At 32.5% G+C, this 16,450-nt stretch overlaps 1 protein-coding gene across 17 annotated transcripts in view; it reads right to left on the bottom strand.

Moving 5' to 3' along the window:
• Positions 1-499: 499 nt before the first annotated feature.
• LOC132786815 (heterogeneous nuclear ribonucleoprotein R) overlaps positions 500-16,450 on the bottom strand; it is a 58,352-nt gene continuing 42,401 nt past the window's right edge. For 5 of the 17 annotated variants that reach the window (XM_060793482.1, XM_060793483.1, XM_060793486.1 and 2 more), the window contains 8 exons: positions 14,819-14,952; positions 14,625-14,753; positions 14,410-14,550; positions 14,241-14,347; positions 13,665-13,786; positions 11,840-12,129; positions 8,986-9,247; positions 500-5,362 (listed from right to left, as the gene is read on the bottom strand). In XM_060793482.1, coding sequence (XP_060649465.1) covers positions 5,187-5,362; positions 8,986-9,247; positions 11,840-12,129; positions 13,665-13,786; positions 14,241-14,347; positions 14,410-14,550; positions 14,625-14,753; positions 14,819-14,952 — 1,361 coding nt within the window. In that variant the 3' untranslated portion in view covers positions 500-5,186. Of the gene's footprint in view, positions 5,363-5,690; positions 6,733-8,985; positions 9,248-11,839; positions 12,130-13,664; positions 13,787-14,240; positions 14,348-14,409; positions 14,551-14,624; positions 14,754-14,818; positions 14,953-16,450 lie in introns of those variants that run through there. The other 12 variants (XM_060793488.1, XM_060793487.1, XM_060793497.1 and 9 more) reach the window with 10 other exon arrangements.

Below are 16,450 nucleotides of genomic sequence, written 5' to 3' on the forward strand. Positions count from 1 at the left end.
AAGCTGCTGATTAAATTCACTTGCTACTTTGTTATGCTCGCCTGGTATTTCAGCTGCTGTAAGAGCTAGATTTATTTAAACCTTGTACTTTTGTTGTAGTACTAGATGTTGTTGTAGTTATATTTGCTGTGGTTGTCGTTTGCGTGGAACTGTGGCTAAAAAGTGCCATATTAGCAGATGAAATACCAGGCGAACAGAAATCAGCAGCAAGTAGAAATTCCACATGAGGCTTTATGTTATTCCCGTAACATTAAAAAGCTGACCAATTGGTTTCCTCCACTAAATAATGAGTTGAGTTTTGCATTGTTTATTTATTATCTGGATGCAATTTTATTTAATTTTTGTATTACAAATAATAACAAATGTATGTATATCAAATATTTTAGTACAATATGCTTCTCACTTTTATTCTCTTCGTTAACAATAATTGTTTTGTAAGACGTTAAAGTTTTGCTTCCTTTTTTTTTTGCTGCTGCTCCTCCTACATTTCTTTCTTGTGTTTTCTTTTTTTTTTGTTCTGAATGTTCTCTTAACTTTCTCTCATAATTGGCGACGTTACGTTCACGGTTCATATAAATCCCTCACATACGTGTGTTCTGTTGTGATGTTTGATTTTTTCGTATTCGTTTTTGTTGTTAATTATCATTTATAAAGATTTGTATAAAAGAAAAGAACAATTACAATTATAATTTAAAATCAATATAGAGAAACACACACAAACTATAAGTAAACATATATTGTGTAATAGTAATAAAAATATAAGAGTATATATGTTGTGGATTGTGCAGCTGATCAAACAAATCAAAAGTTGTGCTAATTTTTAATATAGTATAGTAGTATTTTCTATTTTTCTTTTTTTAATTCGTATTATAAATAACAGCCTGCTCTGGAAACTGAATATCGACTCCATAATTTCTCTTTAGAATCCTTTAGACTGATAAAGATCTCTGGCAGTCTCTCCTAAACAGCTGCGCATTAGCCAATTATTTGTGGTTTTGAAATATACATTCAAATTATTTGAGAAATATTCATTTGCTGAAAGGTTTGAAGAAGAATTTGGAAAAAGATTATTTTTAAGAGACACTCGAAGAATGTTTCAAGTGCTGTTAATTAGTATATTTCAAATTACGCCAATTGTTTTGGTTTTTTTTTTTTTGATTTATTAATTTTTATTGTTTTCTTTATTTGCCAATTTTTCAAAAACTTAAAACATTTTACACAAATTAATTTTAAAAATTTTTAATACGTACGCAGTCTGTTTAAAAGTAAAGTTAGATTATACACGCCTACGTCTACATATACACTATATACTCATATATATATCGATATATATATATATATATATGAAGAGAAAGATATATTTTATATATATGTATGTATATATAGATTTAGTAATTATGATTAAATCTTGCCTTTGCATCATCACAATTCATGTAAAGTTTTTTTTTTTGTTTGAAATTTTCATATTTTGCTTTTGCTCAGTTTCCACGCGCCGTTTGCAATTTTTGTTATTATTATTGTTATTTTAGTTGTTCTTGTTGTTGATGTTTGCTGTTGTTACTTTTAAGATTTATTTGTTTGAAGTTCAATTTACACACGTATACAGTTTTATTATTGTTGGGGTAAATATGATGTAAGTAAGTAAGTAATATGTATCATTAGAGCTGGGGTTCTCTCAAAGGTCAATGAAATTTGCTTGCGCTTCTTTACAATACACAAAAAATGTTCAAATTATAAAACCAATTAAAGAGCTAAACAAATTAGTCCGGTAATTATTTTAAACATTAGGGCTTTAAGTTTAGTCGTAAAAATATTTTGCTAAAAATTAATATTCATATAGTTTAAAATATGTATATATATATATAATGATGTGTATATATATATATTTAATTATGTAACATAATATTGAAAACTTAAGCGCACAAACAAAACTAATTATTCAAATTATAAACTAATTTTGCCAAACGTTTTTGCTTTCCCGAAAAAATTAAACAAAATTACAAATTACAATACATATTAACACAAATATATAGAGGGGGGAGACATGTGAAGGGGGGAGGAGTATCGAAATTACAATTTTTTAACTTCCAAAAAAGTATGATAAAAATAAACAATTAATTACGACCGCAAAGGCAGCAACGGCACATAATTTAGACTGTTTTTGTTTTGTGTTTTAGATTTTTAGATTTGCCTTAAATTTCGTTTTCAAACTTGAACGGATTGTTTAACAGGTTTTGCCAATTTGTTTTGTATAGTTTACAATAAAAACACATTAACAATTAAGACTTAAAAATAAGATTACAAATTTAAAACAATATAAAATCAGTACAGTATCAAATTAAACAAAACTTTATCATTAAACATATGTATACATATATATTTGCAATTTGAATTGGGTTCAGGTTTTTCGTTTGTTTCTCTTTTTTTTTTTTTTTTTGTTTTGTCAAAAGTCACCAAAAAAATTTCGAAATTTCTTTTTAAGGCAAAAACATGCATTCAAACAAAAAAAATGATTAAAAAGACGCAGCGACGGCGTCTGAAAATTTACAATTACAATTTCATTCTATACGTTTGTGTGTGTTTAACAAAAAAAAAAATAATAAGATTTTAAAAATGAGAAATTAAAAAAAATGCATAACGAACGAAACTCAGCACAAAAATTGTTTAAATATTTTGTTTAGTTAAAATTTGTTTACTGCTTTAGTTAATGTAGTTAGAAAATGGCGCACACTTTGCTGCTGGGTGTACCTCTAATTATTAGATGTGTGTGTGTGTGTGTTTGTTGTTGTTGTATGGGTGTTACTCTGTGTGTGTGTATGTGTGTTACTAAATTTAAGCTTAACTATGGTCATTTAGAATTTGTCGTAAATGTTCTTATTGTTGATTTTATTTATGTTTTTTTTTTGTTGTGTTTTGTTTTCTTTTGTTAATATATGTATCATTATTATGTTCCTTTTATATATTAATGTATTAAAGTTCTTTGCTGGTGTTGCAAATTTTTGCGCAAGTTTAAAAAGTATTTTTCTTTTTGCTCTGTTTTAGGCAACTGCTTGGTGTCTGTGTGTTTGAGTGTGTATCTGTGAGTGTGTGTGTGTCTAATTTTAAAATATCATATATTCCGTTTTTTAGGCGCTTGCTGAACAATGTTAATAGATACGTTTTTTATAAAAAACACACGCCCTTTTCCAACATCTATCTTTACCTTTCTCTTTTACCATTATTTTTATCGTTTTCTTTTTTTTTTGTTCTTGAGTTAAAAATTGGAAGTTTTGTTTGTTGTTAGTTTAAAACTAATTTAATTGTTTATACACTTTAGTTATTATTTTACTTAACTTTTTGCTTTACTTGAGATCTAGCAAAAAAAAATTTTAATGACCGAAAAATAAGAATTTTGCAAAATTTTTGTGTTACGAAAAATCAGGCAAGTTGTTGTTGATGTTTTTTGTTTGTTGTTGTTGTTGTTGTTATATAGGCATGGAGTTACAGTTAAATAATGCTATATATAAGTTGTATATATATCTCTCTATATAAGTAAGTATATAGGGTACCAGTTTCGATTTGCTATGAAGCTTTTCTTTTTCAGCAATTAAATGAAAAAAACATAAGTTAGTTTTTAGTTAATTAAATTGTTTAAAGTGGGGAAGCTGCTGCTAGACGCGTTGGCTAATTGATTTCTCATATAATTATGTTTTTTTTGTAATTAATAATTTGTTATTTGCCATTATTAAATTCCCTATAATATTATCGCGTATTCTGACTGCATGTGATGTGTGTGTTTGTTTGTGTGTGTGTGTGTAGTATTTCTTGTTCTTCTTACTAATTCGTTGCTTATCGATAGCAGATCTATAATTTCTGCTCTTTATCTGATGCTGTGTATCTGGGTGTATCTTATTATTTGTATTATTTTTTTCTTTTCTTTTCTTGTGCAATTTCTTAGCTCTACTTTGTTTTGTTTTCTTTTGTTTTGTTTATTACTCATAATTGATTTCAAGTTACCTAAACTAGTTTTGCAATTAAATCGGAAAGTCTTTGCCAACTTGCACCGTCACATCAGACATTATATAATAATGCCAGCTGTTGCGCATTAATTATTTTTATTAGTTCTCTCACTTCTCATCAACACATCCAAAACTAATTAGTTAATTTTTAAATTTTTGTATTGTTTTTTGTTGTTTTCTTTTTTTTTTAATTTTCAGTCAATGTTTCTTCATTAAGCTTTGCTTCTGAATTACTTTTTTTTTGTTTTCTTCTCAATTTTCATCAATTCTTTTTAGAGCTTTTTTTTCATTTCGTATTTACAATTGTGTGGGGAAATTTTGTTATTGTGTGCAACTCGTTATTAAAGTCCATTGAATTTGCAATTTGATTCATGTTTTATACAAATAGTAGTAAAATTGTTAATATAATTATTAATTTCATTACATTTTTCATTAGGGGCTGTTTTTATCATGATTCTGAATTTGGTTTACGCGTTCATCTATGTATAAAAAAGTTGTTTTTTTTTTGTTTTGTTTTGCTTAAGTTTTAAAATCAATAAGAGCCTAATTGCAGTATATTGATATAAATATATATATATGTCTATATATAGTTGTAGTTTTTGTTTTTTGTTTTGTTATATATGCTCATTATTGTATCGACTTTCCAAGTTAAAAACGTATGTAATTCTCAAATTTTAAAAGGGGTTTTACTTTGCTTAAAAATGCTCTAATTACTTTGCTTTTAGGATTACTTTCTTTTATGCTTGATTTAAAGAAACTGAAGTGTTTTTTTTTTTGTTTGTTTGCTAAAATGCTGCGGCAAGTCTATTATTATATATCTACTGCTTGTTATTCAATATTCATTCATTATAGAACATTATTTCTTTCAGATAGATACGAGAGAGATAGAGAGAAGGAGAGAGAGAGAGATAAAGAGTTGCGTGTGCAAAAGCTGTAAAATGATATAGTATTTTTTCTTTTCCTCAATTGCTAAATTGTTTATATAGGAGTTAATTATTGCTTAAGTTTTGTTTGCTACTCTCGTTGCGAGTTTAGAAAAGATGAAAAATAGATAGATACATATATGCTTGCTGTTGTTGTTGTTATTGTTGCTGTAGTTGTAGTTGTTCTTGTTGGTGTGCTTCCTTAATATCCATGATGTTGTTGGATGATTATTTTAACTGTTGTGTTGTTGTTGTTGTTGTGGTTTTAACTCCATGCCGAAAACGTATCCATATACCACTGTTCACCATTTGTGCCTAAGGGTTGCTGTGGTAGCGGTAAACTGCCCCAACTGCCGCCATTTCCTATCAAACCGCTCTGGTAACGTCGCTTAACATCTGCCGGATTTTGGTGACCTCCATCGAACTTACGTTTACCGACTACTGCAGTAGCTCAAGCACAAGATGAATTTGTTGTTGTTTGTTGTTGTTGTGTGTAGATGTGTGTGTGTGTTGTTGTTGTTGTGGTTGTGTGGAGGTGGAACGGGTTTAAAAAGAGAAAAAAGAGAGAGTTAAAATTGTTGTTAATACTACAAATGGAACAAAGATTTTTGGCTATTTTTTTTTGGTTTTTTTCATTTTTGGTTTCAGCTGGGCTATGGGATATTTTTGTAGTCATTAATTTTTTCCTTTTTTTTTTGTCAATTTTATCAGTTATCATGTGTAAGTTTTATTGAATTTTAGATTTTGGTAATTGGTTAAAAGACACACACAAATTTGATACGATTTTTATTAGTTAGCTCATATTTTATTTTGTTTCGTTTTTGCGTACAATTGGACAACAAAATATTTGGAAAGTGTCAGTTATTATTTTGGACATATATAAACACGCCAGGGACTCGTACACAAATGTTATATCGTGTATGCTTGTATGTGTGTGTGGGTGTAATATACATGTGTGTGTGTGAGTGTTGGGGTTCGTGTAATGTACATGATATTATCGCATTTTTGTTTTTTTGTTTTTTTGTGTAAACAACATGGAACATTTAAGTGTAGTTAAGTGATTCGAGTGTTGTGTGTGGGAGAAGAGTGTTAAAATGTATAATGAAAGGGGGGGTGTTTCTTTTTGTGCTTGTCTTTTTTGGTTGGTGTGGGGAGGATTCTTGACACCGATTCCCACACGACCGATCTTCAAATGGAGCGCTGTATCTTTGCTTTCTAAAGTTGTGTCTCGTTTTTCGTTGTCGCCTGTTTTAATCGTCAAAAGAATTTCGAATTTTGCCCTGTTGTTGCTTTTTTTGAAATATGTATTGAACTGATCTGCTCTTCAAATATTGCTGAGGGGGGTTTTTGTTTCTTTTTTTTTGTAAAGGGTAAATTTAGCAAATATCAAGGCATCGTCAAGACTTGAACTTCACATTTTGCTGTTGCTGTAATTGTTTTTTGTTGCTGCCGTTTGTTCTTGATGTTTGCTCTTGAGATTTTTGTTCTTGTTTGGTGTTTTTGTTTGCGTATTTTGTTTCATTTTTTTTTCAATTGTTTAAAGGGGTGATCTTAAGTGTGAGTGTTTAGCTAGAGCTCCTCTTGGCTTTCTTTTCGGCACGAGATGATTTGGACTTGCGTGAATGTTTCTTCGACTTGTGTGTTTTAATTTTGCCTGTTGAGGTTGAGTTCGAGTTTGAGTTCGAGGAGGAGGAGCTCTGATGCTTCTTCAGTTTTCGGCTCGGCGAGCGACTCGAGTCGCTGCGCGCTGAGCTGACGACCGAGGAGCTACGCTTAGTTGCCCTCCATGAATGTCTTGAGTGCAGATCCAGCTAGAAACAGATTTTAGTTGCATTTTTTTTTTGTTTGTTTTTTGTTTTCATTTTCGATAATTTTGAGTGTCGACCGTGGTGAATATTTTTTGTATGAGTGAAAAACAAAGCTTATAATGGACACAAATACAACAAAAATGATGTGGGTGTTCAATATTATAGAAATATAAATTGTATATATTATATATATGTATGTAAAAAAGAGTAAAGCGTGTACAAAAAATTGTTTGTAGGAAACAAAAACAAAGCAATGACACGCTTTTGCTGCTGCTGCTGGCAAAACAAACACGAAGCAAGAGCGTGCAATGCCTAAAGGATCCTTTTTTTATGTCTATACATATAGTGTGTGTTGTGTGTGTGTATGTGGTGTGTTTGTATGTGTGTGTGTGTGTGGGCATTGTAAACATAATACACGAATCGATTAGTATTTTGTGTGTGTGTGGAATATATAAAAAGAGGTATATATAAAATTTAACAACCAAATAAAAACATATATTTGTATGTGGGTTATGTATTAATATATCGGTATTTCATATATATAGTATATATATATTTTGTATATATTTGGATAGTTAACTAATATATTAATTTGGGTTGGTTTTTATTTTGCTAGATAAAAAACGATTAGCAAAGCATGAACTTACATAATGTTGATTATAGGAAGTGTGTTATTATTATTATTATTGTTCATATACTCGGGAAACAACAACAAATGACAAAATTTAGAAAAATCATTATTATCATTATTATGAGGCACAAAAATATGTTTTATTTCGCTTTCATTTTCGTTCTTTTGTGCAATCGCAATATTATTATTTTACAAGTTACAATTCTTCTGTAGTTTTTCTTTTCGAGTAACCAAAAATAAAACTGTACAGAAATATTTAAAAAAAAAAAATTATATACACGTACGTCAAAATTTTGTTGGGTTCGGAGGAGGGTTTGGTGGAGAAGAGGGGAGGGGAAGAACTTCAACTCTCCACTGATTTTCTCGACTCTATTTGGCGCTGTGTCTACAACAGTATTTTTTGTTCTTTTTGTAGCATTAACTTTGGTTAGTACCGAGATATTTAATGTGGGGGTGTGGTTAGGGGTTAAATGGGGGGGTTAAAGTGGGTGACTCTTTTTTTTATTTGTTGTATTGTGATCATTAAAATACTAATCGATTCATAGTACGTTTACACAGCACATATTCGGTATATACATACATACACATATATGCTTTACATTTTTGGTATTTTTATCTTTCTGTTATAGTGGCTTTCCATATACATACATAATGTGCGTGTGTGTCATGTGTCTGGGTGTGTGTGTATGTCTGTGTCTCTGTGTGTGTTGTGTGCTGCTTACTGCTTTGTTGGCTGGTCGCATGCATATAAAAAAACTGTAGCATACATTTGAGCGCAGTTCAAATGATAAATTAATTAAAAAACAGGGCAAAACAGATTGTTGTCTATTATTATTATTATTAATATTGAAGAGCACAACAAAACACTCTCGACCACAATCCAAAAGCAGCAAGTAGCAAAAAACTACATTAATTATATAGATATTTTTTTGATATTCATATTCATATTATATTTATATATTGTATGTATTTAAACAAAAAAAAAGAGAGGTAAGCATATTAAATGAAGAAATTAATTAACAATTGAATTGAGACGACTGAAATGTCAAAAGGTCACAACATTTAACACATTTACAAATGCAAAAAAAAATTAAAGTAGAAGTAGAAAACACACACATACACACGACATTGAAAAAAAATAACGGTAAACCTTATGCGGCTGCTGCTGCTGATGCTATCTCTTTCCACAGCAGAAGAGAGGCGGAGGCGGAGAAGAAGAGAAGCACAAAGGCAACTCCCAAAATTCGTTGGATTGCAGGATGTGTGTGTGTGTCAAATGTTGTTGTAAGTGTGTGTGTGATTCGTGTGGTGTGTGTGTGAGGGGGAGGGAAACGGGGGTAATATTTTTTGCAGTTGGCTTTTAGCTTATTAATTTGTGAATTTCTTGTTTGCTTTATAGAATATGCTTGTGTTCGTGTTGCTTTTGTTTGTTTGCTGTTGTTGTTGCTGTTTTGCTGTTGTTGTTGCGCTGCATCGTTCGTTCGTTGTTGTTGTTGTTGACGTTGCTTTAGGATTTTTTTGTTGTTTGATTTGATTTTTGGATTTTGGATTCATTTTTGTTGGTTGGTTGATTTTGTTTTTTGGTTGTTTTTTTTTTTTTTTTTTTTGTTTGTTGTTGAGCTCACCTGGTAAATTTTGTAGCGGCTTGACGTGCTGGGTGCCAGGAGCGTTGGGACGCGTTGGTGCCACCCCACGGACCCCCCCGGTTGCTGCCGGCGCCCCCTGAGCGGTGGCCGCCCCCCGATGAGCCGCCGCCGCCGCCGCCTGTCCCACCGCCGGCGCTGCCGCCGCCTGTGGCGCTTGTTGGGCCCCCAGACGACTGATGCTGCCACGTTGGCCAACGACTCGGCCACGCGGCACTGTGATTCCATGGCCACGTCCAGCCCCCTAATTATCATCATCACCAACATCATCATCATCATCATCACCATTCATCATCATCGTCATCATCATCATCATCATGGCATGCATGCATGTGAGTGTGTGTGTGTGTGAGTCGAGTGTGCATGATTGTTGAGTGTGTGTGTGTTGTGTGTGCGTGTGTGTGTGTGTGTGTGGTTTTTCGATATATTTTCCATAGCGAGAGCGAAGAAGAAGAAGTTTCCACATTTCCATATTCACAGTGTGTTTTTCCAGGTTTTTGCGAGATGCGTTGCGTTTTTTTTTTGTTTTTGTTTTTGGTTCGATATCGAATTTGTTTGCAGTTTTTTTGGTTTTAACAATTGGAATTTTTGTACATAATAATATATATATAAAATCGTGTGTAGATATATATGGATCGCCAAGATAATTTGTCAAATTTTTGTTGGTCAGAGAAATATACATTTTGGATTTTGTTTTGGAATTTTGAAGTTCAATGCAATTGCGAATTTCGAATTTTGTTTTGCGGAGAGAAAAAGAGTGTTTTGATGGGCAAAATTTTCAATAACGGGTTTTACGATTTTTGGTTTTTTTTAGAATCGAAAAGTTTGTCGATAGTTTTTGGTTGATTTTTGGTCGTTGTTTGGTTTTTTGGTTGGTTGCATTTTTTTTGGATTGTTTGGGAGTATTTTTTTTTTTTTTGGTGGTAGAGATCATAATTTGTTAGGAATTTTGTTTGGTTTTTTGACGAACATATATATAATTTTTTTGTTTTGGTTTTTGTTGCAAAGTTTTGAAAATTTTTGTTGTTACCGAAAAACAAATGATTTTTTTTTTGGTTTGTATATATAAGAGTATATAACAAGAACATATATAAAAAAGAAAAGAAAGAAAAGAAAAATCGAAATAAACGCGTTAGATTCTTGTATTTTACATACAATAATATCTATATGTGGTAAGTATGTATATATTAAGTTATATGCAATGTATTTTGTTGTATTGTCTGGTTTTGTTTTCGTTTATTTATGTATGAAAAATTACGTCTGATTTGAGAAAAGAATGCTAATATAATAATATAGTAGTTGTATAATAAATGTATTGTTTTGTATATTCATTAATTAATTAATTGAGTGCTCGAGATGAGCAACAAATGCAATTTGTACTGCCTCTAATATATGGTATAAATATATATTATGTATGAACAAATCACAGCGCAAGAATTGAATCCAAGTTAACTAACAACTTTTCGTTTCGTTTTGGTTTTTGTTTTTAGAGTTCTGCTGCTTGCGATTGACACAATATCAAAAATAAAACTCTTTTTACTAAATTTGTCAATTTGTAGAGTACAACAAATAAAAACATTAAAAATATAAAATAAATAAATAATTATTAAAAGCGTAGAGCGTTTGGGCGTTACTTAAAAGTATGCTATGATATTTTTTTGTTTAACTAAAAGCAGTTTGTTTTTTCTTACCAACTAAAAACAATGATTGATTTAAAAATATACAATTAACCTAAAAAGCGTAGCAGTAAAAAGCACCTGATGCATTAAAGCGTAATTAGAAATAACTAAAGCATAATAATAAAGCGCAGCTGTTTTTTTTGGTTGGTTTTTTGTTTTGATTAAATATAGGTTAATGGCAAAATAAGCGATGCAAAGCGTAAAAATAATAAATAAATAAATTCTCCTTTTCGCAGGTTAATGGCCAAAAGATGCGTGCATTTGTTGTTGTTGTTCTTGAACGTTTTTGTGGGGTATGAGGATTTGTTTTTTGTTGTGCGATTGTTTTTTTAGGGTGCATGTGGTGGGTGGTGTGATGTTGTTGTGCTGCACTTTGTTAGTCGTTGGCAGCAATGTTTTTTTTTTTTTGTGGTGTCGTGCATAAAAAAATAAACAAAAGGTTGACACAATTAACAATAAATTTGGACTGAAGCGAATTGAAGCATTAAATTAATACAAAAAGCTGAAATAAAAAGTGATTAATTTTCTTCTTTTTTATTTTTGTTGGGCTAGCTGAAGCATAATAATTGTTTAAAAAAATTAAGGCGTCAAATTTATTTGTAGTATTCAAAAAGCTACGGATCGACAATAGTACAAATTAGCTACAATAATATAATTCGCATGTGTTTTCTGTGTGGACGTGTGACTGTAACTGTGACTCTGATGTTTCAATGTGACTGGTAAGTGTGACCGACTATCAGTTACTTATTTTCTTTGTAACGGGTAGATGCAACTTGGTTGACTGTTTGGTAACTGTGACTGTTGTTGGTAACTGTGACTGTTGTTGGTAACCGTGACTGGTAACTGTCACTGGTAATAAACTGTGATTGTTGTTGGTAACTGTTACTCGTAAATGATTGTTGTTGGTAACTGTCACTAATAACTGTGACTGTTGGTAACTGCTACTGGTAACGGTTACTCGTAACTGTGAGTGTAAGTGTAAGTAAGTGTTTCTGGCAACTGTGATTGTTGTTGGTAATTGTTACTGGTAACTGTGACTACTGTTGGTAACTGTTACTTGTAACTGTGACTGTAACTGGTAACTGTGACTTTTGTATTCAGTGTGTTGATTGATGTGTTGTTTGTGGTTTTTTGTGTTATTTACGAGGATGACGCACCATAACCACCGTGGAATTGACCGTGCCACTTGCTTGGGCTCTTGATGGACGCTGCGAAGCGTTTACGGAGGTGCCGCCGCCGCCGCCTGCATTGGTAGGCATGGCAACAGCTGTGCTGTTGTTGACGCTGCTGCCGCCGCCACCGCCGGCACCTCCATTGCCGCTCGCATTGTTCGGATAATCGTAATAACTGTAATCGCCCTCATAGAAACGATAGACGTCATCATAGTACGAGTCAGCGCCAAAGCCGGGCCGATAGTCCGAATAGCCAAAATAATCATAATCGTAGTCTAGTTTTGCGGGCGGAAGGAGTTAGGGTTTTGTTTTAGTTAAAAGGAATGACAGAGGGGGGTAAGGTGTGTGTGTGAGTGGGAGGGTGGTTATACGTGTCTGTGTGTGTGTGTGTAATTCCTAAACTCTTTGCTTCAGTCGAATTGTTTCAATCGAATTGGGCGCGTGCTAAACGCAATTGATGAATTGAGAATTGAGGGGGTGGGTGGGTGGTAAGGAGGAAGAGGGGGGACGGGCACACACACATAATAATGTTGGTTTGGTTTTAAGTAGTATTGAGTATTGAGAGAGATGGCTTTGTTGTTGTTTGGGTTACTTACCGGTGATAAAACATCAAACAGTATACAGGGTGCTTAACATTCGCTACACAGAGAACACAATTGCAACGTTTAATTATGATATAAACACAGAGCTATGAACAACGTTTAGAGGTTAGAGTCTAACACTAGTTTTTTATGTACTGTTATCATTATCAAATTATTATTATTATCATTATCAAAAGTATTATTGTCATTATTATAGTTCAGAGAGCGAGAGAGTTTCAGCATTTTGATTTTAAGTTTGGGAAGGAGAGAGAGAGTACGGGAAAAGGAAAATAATTAACGTACAACATTGAAAAAGAATTCGCTGACATGCAAAATAAACAAAAAAATAAATGGAGAGAGAGCATTATCATATAATAGTAAAAAAGAGAGAGCGAGAAGAGAACTTGCAAATATGAAACATTTAGATATGATCTCAGATATGAAAAGTAAAAGAAATTGAGGTTATGTTTCAATCAAAGTGAGGTTATGTGTGTGCATAAATTGAATGCCAATTCTCAAATGTCGAATCTAGCTGGATACTGTTATTTAAGACTAGGTTTTTTTTTGGGTGTTGTTGGTTGTGCTAAGGTATGTTGTGTGTGTGTGTGTAGATGTAATCTGTGTTCGTGTGTGTGTGGAGGGGGGTCGGGCACGAGCGTACATGTTAGTGGGCAGCGCGCTTACTAACCTTATATATATAGATATATAAATAACTAACTAAATTATATAGTTGTATATTAGATATGAGAGAGAGAGGTAGAGATAGAGACGATATATAAAACGATAAAAGTGATGAGAGATGAAAAACCGATGATAGAACTTAAACTTGTAAGCTGCAGACCAATTAGTTAGTTGTAGTTGTAGTTGGTATTTGTTTTTAATCATTGTCGAACAACAGCAACTTTCAGACTTGAGGGTTAGTTATTCGCTGTGGTAGCTTTAGTAGCAATACATTTAACTAAAAGTTAACGCTAAAACGCATAACCTAACCACGTTTTGACTACGTACAAAACAACTACACAAGTAACATTATCGATTATCAATCGTAATTGTTATCTCCTGCATTATTATAATGATTATTAATCTCGTTCTTGTTCTGTCTCTCATTTTCAGGGAGCCACAGCTCTCGTTATAAAACATATATAGTATATACACAAAAAGATATATATATGATCTTTTTCTTGGTAGGTGGTTTGTCACTTATTTTGGGGCATATTTGCCCAACTTACCGTATTCACGGGGCATCGGCGTGCGCAGCGGCATACGCGCCCCTTGTAGACGCATTGGCGTTATGGACATCATGCTGGGATGTGTCGGCGACAGGTTTCTGTATGGAGACAATGTTTCAAATCTTTACAAGGCAACAACACACACAGAGCAATATGAGGATCAAACGAGAGTAAATGATGTTGTGAGATGATGATATATGTTGTTTATGATGGGGAGTTTGATTGAAGTTTAATCGAGAACAAAGAAGTAGAAGTAGTTGGTGTGTGGTTTGGTTTGGAGGTTGGGGGGGATCATCCATTGTGATCACGGGCCGATAAAAAGAAAGAAAATATAAGAAAAAAATACAAATTAATATAAATTGAATTATCGAGAGATAATGGCGTCTTGAAAAGCAAACAATTTTCTCAATTTTGTTTTTCGAAATGAGCCCAATTTTCGTATGCAACGAATTCAGTTTTAAGATTTTTTGAATTTTGCGCCAATTTAACGTATTGTTATTGTTGTTGTGCTAGACAAGGATCAAGTGTGTATGTGTGATGTGTATGTAAAATGTAAAAGTGTTGCGATGAACTTACCCAACGATTGCTGGACGCGCCTGCATCATTTGCATCATGCGTCTTTCGCGTGCGCGCAGAATTTCCTCCTTTTTCTTTTTGTCCGATGGCGGTTTGGCGAGTGAGACCTGATCATATAAATATAAATTAGTATATAATTATAGTATTTTATTTGAAAGTAGACTCTTACCTCAATATTCGAGGCGCCGACCTCCTTGCCATTAAGGCCACGCATAGCTTCGACGGCGCTATCACGATCCTCAAAGTGTATAAAGGCATAGTCTTTAATCTTCTTAACGCGTTCCACTTTGCCATATTGCTCGAATTGTTCCTGTTATAATATAATCGCAATTATTTATATTGAAATTGGTTTTGTTAATCTATATCTATATCTATATAGCTTACCTTTAGTTTTTCCTCTGTTACGTCTTGCGTCAGATTTCGCACGTAAAGCACTTTAACCTTGGACATTGTTTGTTCATCCGGCTCCTCCTGTGGATCGGCCCAGTCGACTATAATATCACATCCCCAAACCTGTTGCAGAAATATATTATTATTATTATTATTGATTATATATAATAAATATTAAGTATACTTGCCTTAATTCTACCAGTGCCAAGTCTCCGTTTGGCCAGAGAAGCCGCCTTGTGTGACTCGTATTCGAGAAAGCAGAAGCCGCGATTCTTTTTCTTGTCATCCGGCGAGCTATAGATGATCACCTCGTAGAGGCCAGCTATACGATGGTAGTTATATCGTGATTAAGAATCATATTTGGAATAAGTTATGAAATCTCACATTATTTATCTATTAATGCCAGAGAAGAACTCTCTCTGGACTTTGAGAGTAACTCTACTAAAATGATTATGATTAATTTTTGGTTTTTTTTTTTGTTCACACACACATATAGAGAAATACAACAAAAAAGTATTTGTATTGACAGCATTTAAGTATGTGTAAGTGTAACAGTGTGTGTGTGAGAGAGACAGTGTATGTGATAGAGAGAGATAGTATGTATATGTATGTGGCTATATGTGATGATCTTTAAGAAGAGCGTCAAGAATCGCCGCACTCTTTTTTTTCTTTTTTTTTCAAGTTTAATATTATCGATTTTGAAAACCAATGCCAACAAATTCCTGCTTTAGTTACAACTTTTTCAAATATTTTTGAATAAATATAAATGCGCTAAGCTAAACGTATTTTTTTTTTGTGTTTTTGTTTATGAAGAGAGTTGTTCACATAGAGAAAGATACATAATGTATATATGTTATATATATAAAGAGAGAGAAGGAGAAAGAAGACACATTTAGAACATTAGAAAGTAAACGAAAATGAACTTGAATTCTGAGATTGATTTTTTAAACTAAAAATAATACGCTTATTGTAGAGAGCACACACTGAGCTTTGTTTTTTGATTAACAAAAACAATAATAGGATAGTATACACTGAGAGAAAGACAGATATATGTATATATAAGTAGTATTATAGCGAGAATTAGAATTTTGTATTCTTCGATCAAGAGTTGAGTAGAGAAATAATGGGTGGGGGGAGGAGGGTTACACGTTTACAGAAAGTGTAGTTTCTCCAGTCATTACCACAGTTACAATCGCTTATCGATATCGATGTCGATCATACGATTTTAGTACACGAATTGTTGTTGTTTCTTCAAGTAAAAAAGCTAACCAAATTGGTTGGGGTTTCATTTTTTTTTTTGTTGGTTGTGTGTGCGCGATTTTGGGTTGTCTTTATAATTAATATATATATATATATAGGTTTTGGATATATAAGTAGTATATTATATATATTGTTTATATGTATGATAGAAGACGGCTGCGCTAAAAAAAATAACCAAAAAAAAGTATGAGGCTTTTTTTGTTTCGTTTTTCAAAAATATTCAAAAATTGTGTTTCTATTTTTTTTTTTAACTTTTCTTTTTTGCTTTTGGCGAATTGTTTAGCTACAGGTTTTCAATTGGGCACGTTAAACAAATCATAAGTTGAATGTGTTACAATTAATTTTTTGTTGTATTTGCTAGCAGAAAATAGATAGAGAGGACAGAGTTTTGAAAGTGGGGTGAAGGGTAGACGACAAAGGTTCTGTTTGTTGTCTGTTTTTGGGAGAGTAAAACTTCCACAATTTGTGAACTGTGGAAATTTTACCCGTTAGTTACTTTTTTTTTGTTCGATTTTGAAAGCATTTTAAAAGCGAAAATTGCAAAACAAAAATCCAATTTA

The sequence above is a fragment of the Drosophila nasuta genome, chromosome 2R, assembly GCF_023558535.2.
Source record: "Drosophila nasuta strain 15112-1781.00 chromosome 2R, ASM2355853v1, whole genome shotgun sequence".
Taxonomy (NCBI): Eukaryota; Metazoa; Arthropoda; class Insecta; order Diptera; family Drosophilidae; genus Drosophila; species Drosophila nasuta.